This window comes from Pan troglodytes, chromosome 20, assembly GCF_028858775.2.
Source record: "Pan troglodytes isolate AG18354 chromosome 20, NHGRI_mPanTro3-v2.0_pri, whole genome shotgun sequence".
Lineage (NCBI taxonomy): Eukaryota > Metazoa > Chordata > Mammalia > Primates > Hominidae > Pan > Pan troglodytes.
In genome coordinates, this window is record NC_072418.2 from 11,130,954 (window position 1) to 11,151,861 (window position 20,908).

The window sequence follows — 20,908 nt, forward strand, 5'->3', positions numbered from 1 at the left end:
CTAGTTTACAGTCCCACCAACAGTGTAAAAGTGTTCCTATTTCTCCACATCCTCTTCAGCACCTGTTGTTTCCTGACTTTTTAATGATTGCCATTCTAACTGGCGTGAGATGGTATCTCATTGTGGTTTTAATTTGCATTTCTCTGATGGCCAGCGACGATGAGCATTTTTTCATGTGTTTTTTGGCTGCATAAAGGTATTCTTTTGAGAAGTGTCTGCTCATATCCTTTGCCCACTTTTTGATGGGTTTGTTTGTTTTTTTCTTGTAAATTTGTTTGAGTTCATTGTAGATTCTGGATATTAGCCCTTTGTCAGATGAGTAGGTTGTGAAAATTTTCTCCCATTTTGTAGGTTGCCTGTTCACTCTGATGGTAGTTTCTTTTGCTGTGCAGAAGCTTTTTAGTTTAATTAGATCCCATTTGTCAATTTTGGCTTTTGTTGCCATTGCTTTTGGTGTTTTAGACATGAAGTCCTTGCCCATGCCTATGTCCTGAATGGTATCAAGCTACCTGACTTCAAACTATACTACAAGGCTACAGTAACCAAAACAGCATGGTACTAGTACCAAAACAGAGATATAGATCAATGGAACAGAACAGAGCCCTCAGAAATAATGCCGCATATCTACAACCATCTGATCTTTGACAAACCTGACAAAAACAAGCAATGGGGAAAGGATTCCCTATTTAATAAATGGTGCTGGGAAAACTGGCTAGCCATATGTAGAAAGCTGAAACTGGATCCCTTCCTTACACCTTATACAAAAATTAATTCAAGGTGGATTAAAGACTTACATGTTAGACCTAAAACCATAAAAACCCTAGAAGAAAACCTAGGCATCTTTCCTTTTTTATTTGTGTTTCCTGACACCATGCATTTGAGAAAACTATGTCTTATAGTCTTTACAGGCTGGCTTCTTACAGACAGAGCGAGAACTTCACCAATCAATCCGACTGTCTGTAGTCTGGGGGCCTTTCAAGCCCTTTCTGTGGATGCGTCTTCTCTAGATGTGTGTGTGTAAATTCTCAATGAAAGGTCACAAAGATCATACATTGTATGATGCTGTTTGCATGAAATATCCAGAATAGGTAAATTTGTACTTAGAGAAATCAGATTGATGGTTGCCAGAGGCTGAGAGGGAAGGAACGGGGAGTGAATGCTTAATGGATACAGAGGTTTCTTTGGTGATAAAAATGTTTTCATTTTTATCTAGAAGCTAGATAGAGTTGATGATTGTACAACATAGTGAATGTACTAAATGCCACTGAATTATACACTTCAAAATAGTTAATTTTTATGTTATGCATATTTCCTTATTATTAATTTATTTATTTTGAGATGGAGTCTCACTCTGTCGCCCAGGCTGGAGTGCAGTGGTGCAATCTTGGCTCACTGCAACCTCCGCCTCCTGGGTTCAAGCGATTCTCCTGCCTCAGCCTCCCAAGTAGCTGGGATTACAGGCACCCACCATCATGCCAGACTAATTTTTGTATTTTTGTAGAGAAGGGGTTTCACCATGTTGGCCAGGCTAGTCTTGAACTCCTGACCTCAGGTGATTTGCCTGCCTTGGCCTCCCAAAGTGCTGGGATTACAGGTGTGAGCCACCATGCCCAGCCTGTGAATTTCATCTGAATAAAATAATGTGTGCGTTTATATGTATATAAAGAGATAAAACAATGGGCAAAAGATTAACAATTGTTGGAGGGTATATGGGTGTTCATTCAACTCTTCTTTTAGTCTAAAATATTTTAAGTAAAAGTTAGAAAAACGGAGAGAAGACTTGGTGTTTAATTTTTTAGCCCTTTCCATCATTTTCAGTTTATCTCTTCTGAAGGCAAAAAGTGATAGCTTATAAATTGTATAATGTCAGCATAAAAGGTGAAATTAAGTCAATTCTAAAAAAAAACAGCTAAAAGTGAGTAATTTTAAAAATATAGGTATCTTTCTGGTTAAGTTTTTCCAGTAGAATGCCAAATCTCTCGGTGTTAATGCACAAAGTTTATAAAATGTGTGTTTCTTTGAATATAATGTTCTCTGGCCTATGGTTTTATGGGAAACGTTTATATTTACATCTAAATAAATACAAGATTGTTTTTTGAGACAGAGTCTCACTCTGCCACCTGGGCTGGAGGCAGCGATCATAGCTCACTGCAATCTTGAACTCCTGGGCTCAAGCAATCTTTGCCTCCCAATAAATACAAGATTTTACGTAAAATGACGTGAAGAAAAAGTGTCCCAAGTGATAACAAAAGAGAGTGTGTGTCTCAGATATTGCTGGTGCTAAGACATGTTATCATAATGTCACACTCAGTGTGAAGCATTCTTTTTTTTTGAGTTGGAGTCTCCCTCTGTCACCCAGCCTGGAGCGCAGTGGCGTGATCTTAGCTCACTGCAACTTTTTTGTCCCAAGTTCAAGCGATTCTCCTGTCTCAGCCTCCCGAGTAGCTGGGATTACAGGTGCACACCACCATACCCAGCTAATTTTTGTATTTTTAGTAGAGACAGGGTTTCACCATGTTGGCCAGGCTGGTCTCGAACTTTTGACTTCAAATGATCCACCCTGCCTTGGCCTCCAAAAGTGCTGGGATTGCAGGGGTGAGCCACCACTCCTGGCCCAGTGTGAAGCATTCTATACTGTTGTGCTCTTGTCCTGAGTTTATTTCCCCAAGGCTTTCTATATTTTGGCAAAAGCAAAGGTTAATGTTCTGCAGTGAGTTTCCCAAAAGCTGAGAGAGTGAAAGAAAATCTTGGAAAAGGAAGCCATGAAGAGAAATATGACCTCATATCAAACCAACCATTTCATTTTTTTGGTTAACAGGAATAAGTATTTTAAATATTTCATATCCTAACATGACAGTTTGTTACTGATTACTGATACACAAGCCTTTTACTAGTTTCAGCTATATTCCAGGAAATTATTTGAGACTTTTGGGTTGAGGTACAATACAGCCTTTTCACATTTGAAATAATGGAATATAGAGTCCCAGTGGACAATTTTGTGAGCATCTGCTTTTCAGAAACGTATAATTGACATTAAGCAGGAGTTACCTCTATCAAGACAATGAATGTGGATGGCACACAGCAATGGCAAAAAATGGAGCTGGAATTCAGAGGATTAATATTAATCCTTTATTACTAATAATAATTTATTAATATTTGAGGCACATGTTGAGAGTATTAACATGTTTTCTCTGTCATGTTTTCTCTTCCCTTGTTCTTTATAATGACATGGTGTAGTCAAAAACAATTTTCATGGTTTGTTCTATATATTTCTATACCCTTTCATCCATCATCAATTCATCCTCCACCCCTCCATCCCTTCACTCATTCCTCTACCTATCCATCCATCCATCCATCATCCATCCCTCTAACCATTTATCTAGCCATCCATCCATCCATCCATCCATCCATCCATCCATCCATCCATTTATCCAACCATCCATCCATCCATCCATCCATCCATTCATTTATCCATCCATCCATCCATCCATCCATCCATCCATCCATCCATCCATTCATCCATCCATCCATCCATCCATCCATCCATCCATCCATCCATCATTGGTGCCAGTCAATTTGTGCTAGGTGTTGAGCATCCAAATCCCACTGCTCATTTCTCCATATCTTGATTTCTTTTTCTAAACTCCTGTCTGTTTCAGCCCTTCCTATTTAGTAAACATTAATGTGTCCATGTCCCTTGGTCACCAGTTATACAAAAATGAATAATTGCAGGCTCTTGCCATTGAGGAACTCATGGTCTATGGCAGTGCCACTCAAAGTGTGGTCCATGAACTGTTACTGACCCTTGTGAAGAAATTAATCTTGGACTACAGCAATTCTTTAACCTCAGCCTCCCAAGTATCTGGGAATATGGGACTACAGGTGTGTGCCACCATGCCCAGCTAATCTTTAAAAAATGTTTTTGTAGAGGCAGGGTCTCTCTATGATCTATCTGTCTCTGGACCATTGCTTTGCCTGAGTCTTGGAAGCCCCTCAAGGATGGAACTCAGTGGAAGAAATGTCCTGACCAGGGAATCTGCCTCTTGGCTGTGCCACCACCATCACTGCCCCAGTATTTAATGCAGAAAAAAATCTCCTGGACATCAGATTTCCTTTGGAACATGAGGGTCCCTTTGTAGTAATGGATTCCCTCATCTCCTTTCTCTTCTTAGATCCAAGCAAAAGGACTTGGGTATCTGCCATATCCAATTATCTGCATCAGTGCTGCCCATTTTCCTCATGGTTAATTGAGAGATGAGTAAATGTTTTTCCACAATCCTCCAGGGACAATCCAAGTATCATGGGCTCTAGGCTCCCACTGAAACTATTTTTTTTTCCTAACAGAAAGGGAGACCCAGAGGGGTTCTGATGCAAAAGCTGTCCCTGGAGCCTCGATCCCCAGACAAGGATGTCTATCTTTGCATAGACCAAGGTGGCACTGATTAAACCCAAGATGCTGGAGCCTGGGGAGGTTTTTTCAGGAGCTGTCTTGCAATGAAGGGAGTTGACATGCTCATGGGGCATTGAGAGGGATCCATCACTCTGTCTGCAAACAGACCTTGGTGACTGGGGGTGAGAGTTTGGAACCAAGCCTTGTGGAGATCTTGGGGGTCTGGGCATAATTTAGAGACTAGTATTAGTGGCAAGATGGGCCCCCAGAACTGCTGGTGTTGTGTTTCACAAGCTCATTGGGTTGAGCTTGTACAGGTATTTGGATGGAAAGATGAATTTTTGTCTACCTCTTGGACATTTGCCAACCTGCACGCTGGATGCATCTTACCTTGTCTGTTATCGCTGCTGTGAATCCAAGCAGGCTGGATCTCTAGATAGCAGAAGGTCACCCATGTTGACGTTCATTCCAAACCTTCCCTAAAATGTGCTGGAAGCAGCAAGGGGTGGGCACCTCACCTTGGCCATGGGGCCGGGACTAGAACAACACATCTGGCATGGGCTGGAAGCACCTTCAGCTCACTTTCTGGAGACTGTGACCATCCTACAACAGTGATGCCCTGGAGGAATTCTCAGCTCAGAATTCCAGGGAAGATGAGTTGAGTGTTAAGTCCAAGAAAGAGGCAGTGTCCAGAATAGAGGCAGCTCAGGATTTGAAATCAAACTGGGTTCAAATCCCAGTCTACCCTCTTCTTAGCTGTGTGACTTTAGGTAAGTCACTTACCCTCTCTGAGCCCATTTGTCTTTAACTTTAGTTCCAACAATCATATTATTCCCTTGCAGGACGTATTCATTTAACAACTATTTACTGAGCAGGCTCTGCTGTGGATCCTTGAGATGTGAGAATGTGAGAAATAAATAAATAATATAAGTGAATTAAATTATTTTATTAAGTAAATTATATTATATATTAAATTAAATAATATAAGCGAATATAATATAAGAGAATGTGAGAATTTAATAAATAATATAAGTGACAGTTTGTCCTGCAAACTGTCATGTGATCATTTGGTTACTAAAGTGACCAAGAGTCCAGATCATGCCTGGTCATAACGGACTGATGTGAGTTTTATTGGCAACAAGAAGATAAATAATGTAGCTCCTTTCTTCTGGTCGCTCAGTGTCAGCAAAGGGACCACTCTAGACCCACATTTTGGCATCCCTGAGGAAAACGGGAAAGGGACAGGTAAAACCACAACTTTAAAACTTTTCAAAGGGACTCTCCTCCCACCCAAAGAAGGACTGATTTAGGAATCACTGTGAGATGTTCCAGCCCAGATTAGAGTAAATCATGGCTACTTTTTCCAGCTCTGCCTGTCTGACTGTGGGGCAGCAGGTGAGAGAGGTTGGATGGGTGGAACATTTTTTTCTGAAAGAGATTTCAGTGGGAAACAGTGTGCCAAAAGCTCAGGACATAATCCCAGCACTTTGTGAGGCCAAGATGGGGAGGTATTATTTAAAGCTGGGATTAAGGGACCAGCCTGGGAAACATAACAAGACCGCATCTCTACAAAAAAATTAAAAAATAAAAATTAGCCAGGTGTGGTGGTGCACACCTGGAGTCCCAGCTACTCGGGAGGCTGAGGCAAGAAGATGGCTTGAGCCCAGGAGTTGAAGGCTGCAGTGAGCTATGATTGTGCTACTGTACTCCAGCCTGGGTGACAGAGTGAGGCTCTGTTCCCTCTACCAAAAAAAGCTCAGGACACAAAGGCATTACAATGGAATTAGAGGAACTGCTAGAGATCCCCAAAACCAGGGGTTTTTATTTTTTTCAGATGCATCAAAGACAGTGGGACCACCTGGGCACCCTGAAAGGAAAGGTGAGTTTGGGGGCACACAGGAGTGTTGCCTGGGTTTCTGCCTGCAATCATGTTTTATGTCTTACTCTTGGGTGGATTCTGTTATCCACAAGTCCATACAGTCCGGATGCTCTATTACTTCTGCCTGGAATAAACTTCCCTCCTCTAGCTCTCTGAAAACTTCCATGCCTCCTTCTCTGTGAAGCCTTCCCTGATCCCATCCCAGGCAGAGTTTCATCCCCTGGGTACCCAAATCATCGTGCATGTATTTTTATTACATTGCTCATCAGACTATGCTGAAATGAGTTGCACAATGTTCATGTTCTCTCTCGAACTCTAAATTCTATAACTGCAGGGCTAAATTATCTGACTCCCGTACATCTTTGATTGACTCTGGAAAATGACACCAATGAGGCACTCCATTTCATTTTTGGTTGGATTTCACACATACAGTGCGTGTGTGTGTGTGTCACTAGATAAGGGTCTGTGAAAACAGAAGAAGAATTACAGAAACCAGTGGTGGGGCGATGACACTGTTCTAGACCCAAATGTCAACCTGTGTGGTTTCTTCCCAAGAGTGCTCTGCAGTTTCAAGGCAGGTCCTGCAGAGTTGTTGGTGCAGAAACCTTCCCCACCATCCCAAAGGGCCACAATGCCTGAAACCAGGGGAAATGCCAGTCCTAGAACAGTTCTAGGGTGGACCATTGGCCCTGAGGGTTGGCAAGTGCGGCTTCTCTACCAGACCAGGGTGGGACATGATCACCCATTAGCCAGAAATCATAACTTAGTGGTGAAGGGGAGTCTGTGTGTGTGTGTGTGTGTGTGTGTGTGTGTGTGTGTGTATGTGTGTGTGTGTGTGTGAAGCAAATCTTGAATATCTATTACAGTGTTTGGAGATGTGTGAAATGCCGATGCAAGAACAAGGACTTTGGAATTAAATCTCATTTTGTTAGAATCTTGACTTGGTTACCTTCTTGCTGGTTCATCCTGGACAAGGCACTGCACTTCTCAGATCTCTGTCTTCTCATCCCCAAAATTCATAGAGGTATTAATACCTATGGTCATTTTTTTTTTAATTGAGAGAGGGTCTCGCTCTGTGTTCTGTTGCCCAGGCTGGAGTGCAGTGGTGTGATCACAGCTCACTGCAGCTTCCACCTCCTGGGCTCAAGTGAGCCTCCCACCTTAGCCTCCCAAGTAGCCGGGACTATAAGCATGTGCCACCATGCCTGGCTAATTTTTCTATTTCTTGTAGAGTTGGGATCTTGCCATGTTGCTCAGGCTAGTCCCAAACTCCTGGGCTGGCCCCAGCCTCCCAAAGTGCTGAGATTACAGACGTGAAACACCACACCCAGCCTAATAGTGTGGTTATTGTTATTGTCATTGTCATCAAGGGCTTGCTGAATATTTCTATAACAGCTTCTCCAGTCAGCTCCATTCCCGCCATCCTCACTTCTCTTCCCAAAAACTTAGATTTGCGTTTCATTCTTTCATTTTTTCCATTTCTGGGGCTCAGGGGTTGATGAAAGACAGATGCTCGACCACCTTCAATTATCCACCGACAGACTTCTCTTCATTACTGAGAATGGGGTACAAAAAGCGTGTCCTTGGGTAGGAAGTGATAGGCTTGGAGGAGCTGCCCAGCTCTCAGAAAGCTCTCCTTGCTTCCAAAACGCAGCTGGAGGAGTGGGTGTGAAAACTATTGCCTGGGCTTCTGCCTGCAAGCCTATTTTATGTCTTACTCCTGGGTGCATTTTCTTAACCACCAGTCCATAGAGTCCAGATACTGTATTATTTCTGTCTGGAACAACCTTCCCTCTTCTAGCTCTCTGGAAAATTCCTACCTGACCTTCAAAACTCAGCTCCAATGCCTCCTTCTCTGTGAAGGCTTCCCAGATCCCATCCCAGGCAGAGTTTCATCTCCTGGGTACCAAAAATCATCATGCATGTATTTTTATTAAATTGCTCATCAGACTATGCTGAAATGAGTTCAACAATGCTCATGTTCCCTGTCAAACTCTAACTCTAAATTCTATAACTGCAGGGCTAAATTGTCTAACTCCCATACATCTTTGTTTTTCTTTTCTTTTTTTTTTGTGTTGGAGTCTCGCTCTGTTGTCCAGGCCGGAATACAGTGGTATGATCTCGGCTCACTGCAACCTCTGCCTCCTGGGTTTAAGCAATTCTCCTGCCTCAGCCTTCTGAGTAGCTGGGATTACAGGTGCCCACCACCACACCTGGCTAATTTTTGTATTTTTTGTAGAGACAGGGTTTCACCTTGTTGGCTGGGCTGGTCTTGAACTCCCATCCTCAAATGATCTGCCCGCCTCAGCCTCCCAAAGCATTGGGATTACAGGCGTGAGCCACTGCACCCAGCCAAACTCCCATACATCTTTGATTAACTCTGGAAAAATGCTACCAATGAGGCACTCCATTCCATTTTTGGTTAGATTTCACCGTTAGAAAGTTCTTTGCTAGGTTGAACCACACAGCTGCCCTCATTAACATCCACCTTCCAGTAGTATAAAGCAGGCAATTCTACTCTTCCCCTCATGAAGGTCTTCAGATAGCAAGGTCAGTGTATTAGTCTATTCTTGCATTGCTTTAAAGAACTATCTGAGATGATTGGGTAATTTATAAAGAAAATATGTTTCACTGGCGATGGTTCTGTAGGCTGTACAGGACGTATAATGGCTTCTGCTTCTGGGGAGGTCTCAGGGAACTTACAATCATGGTGGAAGATGAGGGAGAAGCAGATGTCTTACATGGCAGGAGTAGAGGCAGAGGGAGGTGCTACACACTTTTTTTTGGTGGGTGGGGGGGACGGAGTCTCACTCTGTGCCCAGGCTGGAATGCAGTGGCACGGTCTCGGCTCACTGCAGCCTCCGCCTCCTGGGTTCAAGTGATTCTCCTGCCTCAGCCTCCCGAGTAGCTGGGATTACAGTCACCTGTCACCACACCTGGCTAATTTTTTGTATTTTTAGTAGAGACAGGGTTTCACCGTGTTGACCAGGCTGGTTGCAAACTCCTGACCTCGTGATCGGCCTGCCTTGGCCTCCCAAAGTGCTGGGACTACAGTTGTGAGCCAGCATGCCCGGCTGGTGCTACACACTTTTAATGACCAGATCTCGCAAGAACTCACTCACTATCATGACCAAGGGGGATGGTGCTAAACCATTCATGAGAAGCCACCGCCATGATCCAATCACCTCCCAGCAGGCCCCACCTCCAACATTAAGGATTGCAATTCAACATGAGATGTGGGTGGGGACACAGGTCCAAACCATACCAGGCAGCTCTCACCGGTCTCAAGAGGCTTCCCTGACCACGTCTTGTAGTGTCCTTAGCTATTACCTACAGGGCATCCTGACCACTTCACCCCTGCACTTCCCCCTATCACAAAGTTCTTGTGCATTTATCTTCTTGTTGGTCATTGGTCTCCTGATGGAGATGGTGGAGTCCAGAGAACCGGGGATCTTGCCTGGATGATTCACCTCTGAATGTTTTATGCCCATTCTAGGGCATGACACATTTTGTTGGATGCATGGATGAATGGTAGAGAGGAGCTTGGATGGAATAAGAAAAATCAGGATGGCGTATAACTAAAGACAGCCTTGCAGGCCATCATCTGAGTGAGGAATAACTCCACAGGCAGCTTCATGACAAAGAGCTCCAGGGAGGCCTTCAGTAGAATCTACTTGCTCTTAAATGATCAGTCTTGCTGCTTTTTTCTTTTTTTAAAATTTAACCCCATGCACTCTTTTATTTATTTATCTTTTTCTTAAAATTCCATTTTCCTTTTGAAACAGGGTCTCGCTCAGTCTCCCAGGCTGAAGTACAACGGCGTGATCATGCAGCCTCAACCTGCTGGGCTCAAGCAATCCTCTTGCCTCAGTCTCCCAAGTACCTGGGATGACAGGCTTGTATCACCCCGCCCAGCTAACTTTTGTAATTTTTTTGTAGAGATGGAGGCACCCTATGTTGCCCAGGCTGGTCTCAAACTCCTGGGTGCAAGCAATCTTCCCACTGCAGCCTCCCAAAGTGCTGGGATTACAGACGTGAGTCAGTGCAGCCGGCCTCCATTGCACTCTTAATACCATGAAGCAGCCACTTTGGGCAGCTTTTTGTGTTGTCTGAGAGACACTCTTCCTCAGACCCTGGTCACCTCTGTTGAAAACTCTTCCTGGCTGTCTGGCATGCTGGGAATCAGCTCTATTTGTTTTGCCCTGAAGATGTGTTTTATTCATGACTCACTCTGACTCCTTAGAAAACAATTCAATAAAAACTCAGACGAGTTAATGGGTGCAGCACACCAACATGGCACATGTATACATATGTAACAAACCTGCACGTTGTGCACATGTACCCTAAAACTTAAAGTATAATAATAATAATAAAAAAAAACAACTCAGTTGAGGACGGGCACAGTGGCTCACGCCTGTAATCCCAGCACTTTGGGAGGCCAAGGCGAGCTGATCACTTGAGGTCAGGAGTTTGAGACCAGCCTGGCCAACATGGTGAAACCCTGTCTCTACTAAAAATACAAAAATTAGCTGATTGTGATGGCATGTGCCTGTAATCCAAGCTACTTGGGAGGCTGAGGCAGGAGAATTGCTTGAACCGGGGAGGCGGAAGTTGCAGTGAGCCAAGATCACGCCACTGTACTCCCGCCTGGGTCACAGAGCAAGACTCTGTCTCAACCAAAACAAAACAAAACCAAACAAAAAGAAAACACCTCAGTTGGGTTGAGCAGGGATGAGGATGCTATCTTCCACTCACCTTGAGCAGGAATGAGAAATAGTATCTTATTTTATAAAACATACGAATAATAAAACAGCCCTGGTCATATAGCCCAAAGTGGATAAATACTGGCTTAAAGCAAAAGTTCTAGCTCAGACCATTTCTCTGAGAGAACCACTCCTGTCCTCTTTGCTTTTTCTTTTCCTTTTTAGCATGCTTCTTAACCATCCACAGTTGGGAAAGAACATTCACCAGGTCCTGCATTTTCCATTGCTGGAGTTGTGGGCACTGCATGGTCTTTCAGAATAATCTGGCTTTGTCTGGGAGCTTGGAGGTTGCCGAAGACAGGAAGTATTCCTGATTTAAGTGTGCAGCTCTTCCTGGTCCTTGGCCATCCTTCTTGTTCACCTCATTCACTCAGGCAATACTTAGGGACGTAAAATCTTCTAGAGCTAGTGTCTCATAGTAGTCCTTGAAATTGAGTCAGACTACCCACAGGCCGCTGCTCTCCCATCCAATGCAGTGAAGCCACCAGTAATAGCTGAGCTCAGCAGCAACTGCCCCTCCCCAGGCCATTCAACCCCCTCCTGCTGTCATTGTGCCTCTATGGTTTCCTTTCTTTAGATTTATACCCTAAATGTTTTTCTTCTGTTAAATACATTTGGGGGTACATAAGCAAGGTGTGTTACATGGATATATTGCATGATGCTGATTTGGGTTTCAATTGAAACTGTCACCCAAATTGCGAACATAGTACCCAATAGGTAGTTTTTTTTTTATGGTGAAAAGATATACATATATTTAGAATTAGCCAGCTGGACTCAGTTTAGATGATCCCAATTTTGTTGGCAACATCCAAAGCATCATAATCAGGAGCCAGTCGAACATATGCCTTCTTCTCTTCATCAGGCTGAATCAGGGTGTTGACCTTGGCCACATCCATGTCATAGAGCTACTTCACACGCTGTTTGATCTGGTGCTTGTTGGCTTCAATGTCCACAATGAACAAAAGTGTGTCATTGTCTTCTATCTTCTTGATGGTGGACTCAGTGGTCAGCGACAACGTGATGATTGCAGAGTGGCCAAGCTTGTTTCTCCTGGGGGTGCTCTTTCGAGGATATTTGGGCTGCCTCCGGAGTCACAGTGTCTTGGGCTGCTGGAAGGTGGGTGACATGTGGGATCTTTTTTTTAGCGGCTGTGGACACCTTTCAACACTGCCTTCTTGGCCTTTAAAGCCTTCACTTTGGCTTCGGCTTTAGGAGGGGCAGGAGCTTCCTTATTCGCTTTCGGCGCCATCTTGTGAAAAGGGCCCAATAGGTAGTTTTTTAACCCTTGCTTCCCTCTGAAGTCCCCAGTGTCTGCTGTTCCCCTATTTATATTCCTGTGTACCCAATGATTAGCTTCCACTGATAAGTGAGAACATGTGGTATTTGGTTTTGTTTCTGCCTTAATTCACTTAGGATAATGGGCTCCAGTTGCGTCCATGTCACTGCAATGAACAGGTTGTTTTTTCTTTTTTTTTTAAGACAAGGTCTTGCTCGGTGGCCCAGGCTGGAGTGCAGTGATGTGATCATAGCTCACTGCAGCCTCGACCTCCCAGGCTCAAGTGATCCTCCTGCCTTAGCCTCCCCAGTAGCTGAGACTACAGGCAGTCACCACCAAGTCTAACTTTAAATTTTTTGTAGAGATGGTTTTTTTTTTTTTTTGACGGAGTTTTGCTCTTGTTGCCCAGGCCAGAGTGCAATGGTGCGATCTCGGCTCACTGCAACCTCCGCCTCCTGGGTTCAAGTGATTCTTCTGCCTCAGCCTCCCGAATAGCTGGGATTACAGGCATATGCCACCACGCTCAGCTAATTTTGTATTTTTAGTAGAGATGGGGTTTCTCCATGTTGGTCAGGCTGGTCTCGAACTCCTGACCTCAGGTGATCCACCCGCCTTGGCCTCTCAAAGTGCTGGGATTATAGCCGTGAGCCACCATCCCCAGGCTCCAAGATGGGGTCTTGTCATGTCACCCAGGCTGGTCCTGAACTCCTGGGCTGAAGTGATCCTCCTGCCTTGGCTTCTTAAGGTGCTAGGATTACAGGCATGAGCCACTGTGCCCAGCCAATTGTATTCTTTTTTATGGCTGCATAGCAATCCATGGTGTCTATATACTACATTTAAAAAAATCCAGTCCACCACTGATAGGCACCCAGGTTGATTCAATTTCTTTGTTATTGTGAATAGTGCTGTGATAAACATGCTCATTTGGTAGAATGATTTATTTTCCTTGGGCATTCCCTCAATTTGATTCCAGTGCTGGCTCATCACAGATTTCTCTTTGCTTCAGATTCTCATCCAGGCATTTAGACCCAAGCAAGCCCTTCTCTCTGTTTTCTTACTTAGCTTGTTGCTTCAGTTTCATCATCCCCTGTTTCACCTCCCAGTCTTATTGGTATCTGACCTCAGCTTTGGTTAAGGACCCCTGGGATGAGGGGTATTGAAGCATTCCACCATCTATGTGGCTGTCTTTAACTTGAACCGCATTTTTTTTTTGAGATGGAGTCTCGCTCTGTTGCCCAGGCTGGAGTGCAGTGGCATGATCTCGGCTCACTGCAACCTCCACCACCCGGGTTCAAGCAATTCTCCTGTCTCAGCCTCCTAAGTAGCTGGGATTACAGGCGAGTGCCACCACACCCAGCTGATTTTTGTACTTTTAGTAGAGACGAGGTTTCACCATATTGGTCAGGCTGGTCTCGAACTCCTGACCTCGTGATCCACCTGTCTCGGCCTCCCAAAGTGCTGGGATTACAGGCGTGAGGCACCACGTCCGGCCGAACCTCAAATTTTTCACTATAGGGAGCAATGGGTAGCTCTTCATTGGAGTGTGGCCAAGCGTCTCATTCAGAGATGCCAGCTGCTTCTTTCCCATCCCATGCCTTGGATAGACACTAACTGATTAAGTTTTCTCCCTCCAGCCTACTGATTCTAGCTGCAGCCTGATTACTCTTCTCAAGACACCATCCCAGGAAGCCACTACCAATCAATGACGATTGGCATGTGAGATGAAAATTATTTGCCACCCCATGCAGGCTTCTTGCCATAGTTCAGCTGTTCTTCCTGCAGCTAAAGTGCATTGTGTAAAACATGGGGGATGTGAATCAGTCGGTGGCCTCAGACTTCATTCTGGTGGGCCTCTTCAGTCACTCAGGATCACGCCAGCTCCTCTTCTCCCTGGTGGCTGTCATGTTTGTCATAGGCCTTCTGGGCAACACCGTTCTTCTCTTCTTGATCCGTGTGGACTCCCGGCTCCACACGCCCATGTACTTCCTGCTCAGCCAGCTCTCCCTGTTTGACATTGGCTGTCCCATGGTCACCATCCCCAAGATGGCATCAGACTTTCTGCGGGGAGAAGGTGCCACCTCCTATGGAGGTTGTGCAGCTCAAATATTCTTCCTCACACTGATGGGTGTGGCTGAGGGCGTCCTGTTGGTCCTCATGTCTTATGACCGTTATGTTGCTGTGTGCCAGCCCCTGCAGTATCCTGTACTTATGAGACGCCAGGTGTGTCTGCTGATGGTGGGCTCCTCCTGGGTGGTAGGTGTGCTCAACGCCTCCATCCAGACCTCCATCACCCTGCATTTTCCCTACTGTGCCTCCCGTATTGTGGATCACTTCTTCTGTGAGGTGCCAGCCCTACTGAAGCTCTCCTGTGCAGACACCTCTGCCTACGAGATGGCGCTGTCCACCTCAGGGGTACTGATCCTAATGCTCCCTCTTTCCCTCATCGCCACCTCCTACGGCCACGTGTTGCAGGCTGTTCTAAGCATGCGCTCAGAGGAGGCCAGACACAAGGCTGTCACCACCTGCTCCTCGCACATCACGGTAGTGGGGCTCTTTTATGGTGCCGCCGTGTTCATGTACATGGTGCCTTGCGCCTACCACAGTCCACAGCAGGATAACGTGGTTTCCCTCTTCTATAGCCTTGTCACCCCTACACTCAACCCCCTTATCTACAGTCTGAGGAACCCGGAGGTGTGGATGGCTTTGGTCAAAGTGCTTAGCAGAGCTGGACTCAGGCAAATGTGCTGACTACATAGAAACTGCTGGTGAGATTCCAGCGGTCCTCGATCCCACCCACCTTCCCAAAGTATGCATTTGGCATTCAATTGCCAATTTGTGCAACTGGCCAAATATCCAGCCATTGCACAAGGTGCAACTTTTTGAGAAAATGTCTGCCTTTTAAATTGAGGTAGAATACACGTAACATAAAATGAGCCACTTTGAAGTGTAAAATTCAGCTGCTAAGTGCTTATGTCCAAGGCTAAGTGTCTGCCCAGTTCCTCCCTGCTCACGCCGAGTTCCTCCCTGCTGATGACTAGCTGGGTTCATGTTTTCCCTCATGGACTTGTGGAAAGCAATGGTAATCGTCCCAATCACATTCAGCATATTTTTTTCTCTCTGTTTTTTTTCTTTTTGTAACGGGGTCTCACTCTGTCGCCCAGGCTGGAATGCTGTGACATGGTCATAGCTCACCACAGACTAGAACTCCTAGGCTCAAGGGGTCCTCCTGCCTCAGCCTCTTGAGTGTCTGGGACTACAGGCATGTGCCACCATGCCCAGCTAATTTTGTTCATTTTTTGTAGAGATGGGGTCTCATGATGTTGCCCAGGCTCGTATTGAATTCCTGGACTCAAGCAATCCTCCCATCTCGGCCTCCCAAAGTGCTGGGATTACAGATGTGAGCCATTGTGCCCAGACAGTATATTATTTCTGTAACAATGTACCCCCCCATTTTTTCTGAGATGGAGTCTCATTCTGTCATCTAGGCTGGAGTGCAGTGGTACAGTCTCGGCTCACTGCAACTTCCACCTCCCGGGTTCAAGCAATCTTCCCACCTCAACCTCTCAAGTAGCTGGGATTACAAGCATGCGCCACCATGCCTAACTAATTTTTGTATTTTTAGTATGGATGGGGTTTCACCATGTTGACCAGGCTGGCCTCAAACTCCTGACTTCAAGTAATCTGCCCTTCTTGGCCTCCCAAAGTGCTGGGATTACAGGTGTGAGCCACCACACCTGGCCAGAAATATCAATATATTATAAAGCTAATATTTAAACATTGTAAAGTTAACAAAACTCTGAAGAAGTGTCAGCACCAAAGCTGGCCCTGAGAAGAAAACAGAAAATAAATCAGGTGTAACTTAGATATTTTATTAAAATATGTATATTTACAGTGTCTACTGGGTGATAAGTAAAATATACAAATTAATTAAAAATATACAAGGAGCTCCAGTAACTCAGTAGGACAAAATCTTTTTTTTTTTTTTTTTTTTTTTTTTGAGACAGAGTCTCATTCTGTTGCCCAGGCTGGAGTGCAGTGGCTCGATCTCGGCTCACCTCCACCTCCACCTCCCAGGTTCAAGCAATTCTTCTACCTCAGCCTCCTGAGTAGCTGGGATTACAGGTGCCTGCCACCACCCCTGGCTAATTTGTGTATTTTTAGTAGAGATGGAGTTACACCATGTTGGCCAGGATGGTCTCGAACTCCTGACCTCATGTGATCCGCCCACCTGGGCCTCCCAGAGTGCTGAGATTACAGGCGTGAGCCACCACAAATCCTCACCCTGAATCCCCACAAATTCACTCCATCTCCTCACCTTTCATTCAAGGTCACAGACTTGTTATCTACTTCCTGTGAGACCTGCTCCCAATCTGTCCTAACTCCCAGCTGTTCTTGTTCTCACCCCGTCTACCTGTGGTGGTGTGGTGGCTCATGACTATAGTCCCAGCACTTTGGGAGGCCGAGATGGGCATATCACTTGAGGTCAAGAGTTCGAGACCAGCCTGGCCAACATGGCGAAACCCCATCTCTGCTAAAAATACAAAAGTTAGCTGGGTGTGGTAGCGGGCACCTGTAATCCCAGCTACTCAGGAGGCTGAGGCAGGAGAATTGCTTGAGCCCAGGAGGCGGAGGTTGTAGTGAGCCAAGATGGTACCACTGCACTCCAGCCTGGGTGACAGAGTGAGACCCTGTCTTAAAATAAAAAAAGTTATAAACATGGAATCACCACACAACCCATCCATTCCGCTCCTTGGTGTATACCCAAAAGAAGTGTGCTTAAACAAATTCTTGCTCATGCATGCTCACAGCGGCCTACCTCTACAGCCAAAGGTGGAAAAAACCCAAACGTCCACTAATGGATGAATGCATAAACAGAATCAATATAATGGAATGTTACTTGGTCATAAAAAGGAATGAAAGACTGGCTGTGGTAGCTTGCACCTGTAATCCCAGCACTTTGGGAGGCCAAAGTAAGAGGATTACTTGAGACCAGGAGCTTGAAACCAGCCTGCTCAACATAGTGAAACTCCATCTCTACAAAAAGTAAAAAAAAAAAAAAAAAAGTCCAGGCTGTGGTGGCACGCACCTGTAGTCTTAGCTGCTCGGGAGACTAAGGCAGGAGAATCACTTGAGCCTGGAAGCAGAGGTTGCAGTGAGCCAAGATCACACCACTGCATTCCAGCCTGGGTGATAGAGTGAGACCCTGTCTCGCAAAAAAAAAAAAAAAAAAGAAAAGAAAAGAAAAGCAAAAAAGATATCTGCTACCATGTATATAAACCTTGAAAATATTATAATAAATGAAGAAGCCTGACACAGTAGATAGCATGTGGTATAAATTCATTTATATAAAGTATCTAGAATAGTTAAATCCATAGAAAGAGAAAGCAGATTGATGATGGCCGGTCGTAGTGGCTCATGCCTGTAATCCCAGCACTTTGGGAGGCTGAGGTGGGCGGATCACCTGAGGTCAGGGGTTTGAGACCAGCCTGGCCAACATGGTGAAACCTTGTCTCTCCTAAAAATAAAAAAATACAAAAATTAGCCGGGCGTGGTGGTGCATGCCTGTACTCCCAGCTACTCAGGAATCTCAAGAGAATCAACTGAACCGGGAGGCGGAGGTTAAAGTGAGTTGAGATCGCGCCATTGCACTCCAGCATGGGTGACAGAGCCAGACTCTGTCTTAAAAAAAAGAAAAGGAAAGAAAGCAGATTGATGGCTACATGATCTTAGAGGTGGGTGCAGAGTGGAATTGGGGTTGATTACTTAATGGGTAAGAGTCTGATTTTGGGTGGCAAAAATGACTTGGAACTAGAGAGAGGGGACAGCTGGGGCATCACTTCATGAATGTACCAGATGCTGCTGATTTGTTCACTTTAAAATAATTAGTGTTTTATTATGTCAATTCCACCTCAATACCAAAAATTATTCTCAAGTTTGATATTAGGAAAAGAAAACTTAGAGCAAAAGCAATAACACAAAGCAGTAAATCGATGGAGGAACATTTGTTTTTAGAACCATTTCTGTCCTGAAAACCTAGTGTGTGATAAAGATAGAATTTCAAAACATCTCGACAATGATGATTTAATAAGAGGCCTGTGGACAATAGATTATACATGTATAAAAGAATTTTGCTCGACTAACTTTTGAATTTAGGAAAACTCCTCAATATATTAGAAATATTAATATATCATCAAGCTAATATTTAAACATTATAAAGCTAACAAAACTCTGAGGAAGCAAGAAGAAAACAAACTAAATCATGGGTAACTTAGATATTTGATCAAAATATGCACATTTACAGTGTCTATCAGGTGATAAGTAAAGTATAGAAATTAATTCAAAATACAGAAGGAGCTCAAAAAACTCAATAGAACACAATCTTTTTTTTTTTCCTGAGACAGAGTCTGTTGCCCAGTCTGGAGTGCAGTGGAACAATCTCGGCTCACCCCAACCTCCACCTCCCAGGTTCAAGCAATTCTCCCGCGTCAGCCTCCCAAGTAGCTGGCCCTACAGGCACCTGCTACCATGCCCGGCTAATTTGTGTATTTTTAGTAGAGATAGGATTTCACCATATTGGCCAGGCTGGTCTCAAATGCCTGACCTCAGGTAATCTTCCCACTTCAGCCCCTCAAAGTGCTGGCATTACAGGTGTGAGACACCGTCCTTGGCCCAATAGGACAAAAATCTAATAATTAATAATTTGATTTTGAAAATGGGCAAAAGACATGAATAGATTTTTTTTTTTCAAGACAGAGTCTCACTCTGTCACCCAGACTGGAGTGCAATGGCACGATCTGAGCTCACTGCAACCTCCGCCTCCCAGGTTCAAGTGATTCTCCTGCCCCAGCCTCCCAAGTAGCTGGGATTACAGGCACCAGCCACCACGCCCAGCTAATTTTTGTACTTTTAGTAGACAAAGGGTTTCATCATGTTGGCCAGGCTGGTCTCAAACTCCTGATCTCAGGTGATCCGCCCACCTTGGCCTCCCAAAGTGCGGGGATTACAGGCATGAGCCACCGCGCCTGGCCTCTGAATAGACGTTTTTCAAAAGAAGATATACAAATGGCAAACAGGCTTATGAGAAGGTACTCAACATCATTGATCATGAGAGAAATGCAAGTCAAAACTGTGAGGAGATATCATCTTACCCCAGTTAGCTTACATTCAAAAGACAGGCAATAATACATGCTGGTAAGGATGTGGAGAAAAAGGAACGCTTGTACAGTGTTGGTTAATTCAATCACTATGGAGAGCAGCAAGGGCCACACAGTGAGACCCTGTCTCTTAAAAAAAATTACAAAAACAGGCCTGGTATAGTGGCTCACACCTGTAATTCCAGCACTTTGGGAGGCCTAGGCAGGCAGATCGCCTGAGCTCAGGAGTTCAAAACGAACCTGGGCAACTTGGCGAAACCGCGTCTCTAATAAAAATACAAAAATTAGCTGGGTGTAGTGGAGCACGCCTGTAATCCCAGTTACTTGGGTGGCTGAGGCACGAGAATCGCTTGAGGCTGGGATGCGGAGGTTGCAGAGAGTCAAGATTTTACCACTGCACTCCAGCCTGTGCACCAGAGTGAGACTGTGTCAAAAAAAAAAAAATGGTGAATAGAAGAATAATTGAATAACCGCCTCAGACATTTATACAGTTCTCATCTCATTCTGGGCACACAGAAGATCATGTTGGCCTCATCGCCTTGATTTTAAAAACAGTCATTCTAAAATCAAGGAGACTAGATTCTAGGCCAAATCATGAAGGAAAATGTGTAAGAGTTTCATGTGCTCTTCATCTCTGTGAGCAGAATTGAAGAAGGCATGAGTTTGAGATGCTGCATCACCAAGATCGTGGTGATTCCATTATCATTACCCTTGTAACTTGTGAGCATCCTTACTGCCAGCAATCATTATTAGATATCAAATTTGAGATAGGAGTTCATATTTACTGTATGAATATCTTGGTCTGGGAGTGGTGGCTCATGCCTGTAATCCCAGTGCTTGGGAGGCAGAGGAAGGAGGCTCACTTGAGCCCAAGAGTTTGAGACCACCCAGGACAACATAGGGAGACCCCATCTCTACAAAAAATGTAAAAATCAGCCAAGTGTGGTGGTAGGTGCCTGCAGTCCCAGCAATTTGGGAGGCTGATGTGGGAGGATCCCTTGAGCCTGGGATGTCAAGGCTGCAGAGAGCCGAGATCATGCCACTGAACTTCAGCCTGGGCAACAGAGCAAGACTCTCTCTCAAATATAAAATGCTTTTTCCTTTAGGCTTAAATTCTAACCCTCAAACCTCCAATGTGAAGGTATTAGGAGGTGGGGCCCTTGGGAGATGATGAGGTTGTGAAAGTGGAACCCTCGTAAATGGGATTAGTGCCCTTCTGAAAGTGACAGAAGAGAGCTCGCCAGCACCTTCCATGTGAGGAGACAGGGAGGATATGACAGTCTCCAACCTGGAAGAGGGTCCTCACCAGACCCTGATCATGCTGGCACCCTCAACTTGGAATTCCAGCCTCCAGAACAGTGATAAACAAATGTCTGTTCTTAAAAAAAAAAAAGTGTGGAAAGCAATGTTAATGTTCCCAATCACTTTTGGTACATTCTTTCCTTA

The 20,908-nt window shown here is 44.8% G+C and overlaps 1 protein-coding gene and 1 pseudogene across 1 annotated transcript; one reads left to right on the forward strand and one right to left on the reverse strand.

Moving 5' to 3' along the window:
- Positions 1-11,753: 11,753 nt before the first annotated feature.
- On the reverse strand, positions 11,754-12,281 carry LOC129138075 (large ribosomal subunit protein uL23-like; annotated as a pseudogene).
- Positions 12,282-14,111: 1,830 nt separating this feature from the next.
- OR2Z1 (olfactory receptor family 2 subfamily Z member 1) lies at positions 14,112-15,056 on the forward strand. The gene has a single exon (NM_001243969.1). It carries the CDS (start codon positions 14,112-14,114, stop codon positions 15,054-15,056), a length of 945 nt encoding a protein of 314 aa, NP_001230898.1.
- The last annotated feature ends 5,852 nt before the right edge of the window (positions 15,057-20,908 follow it).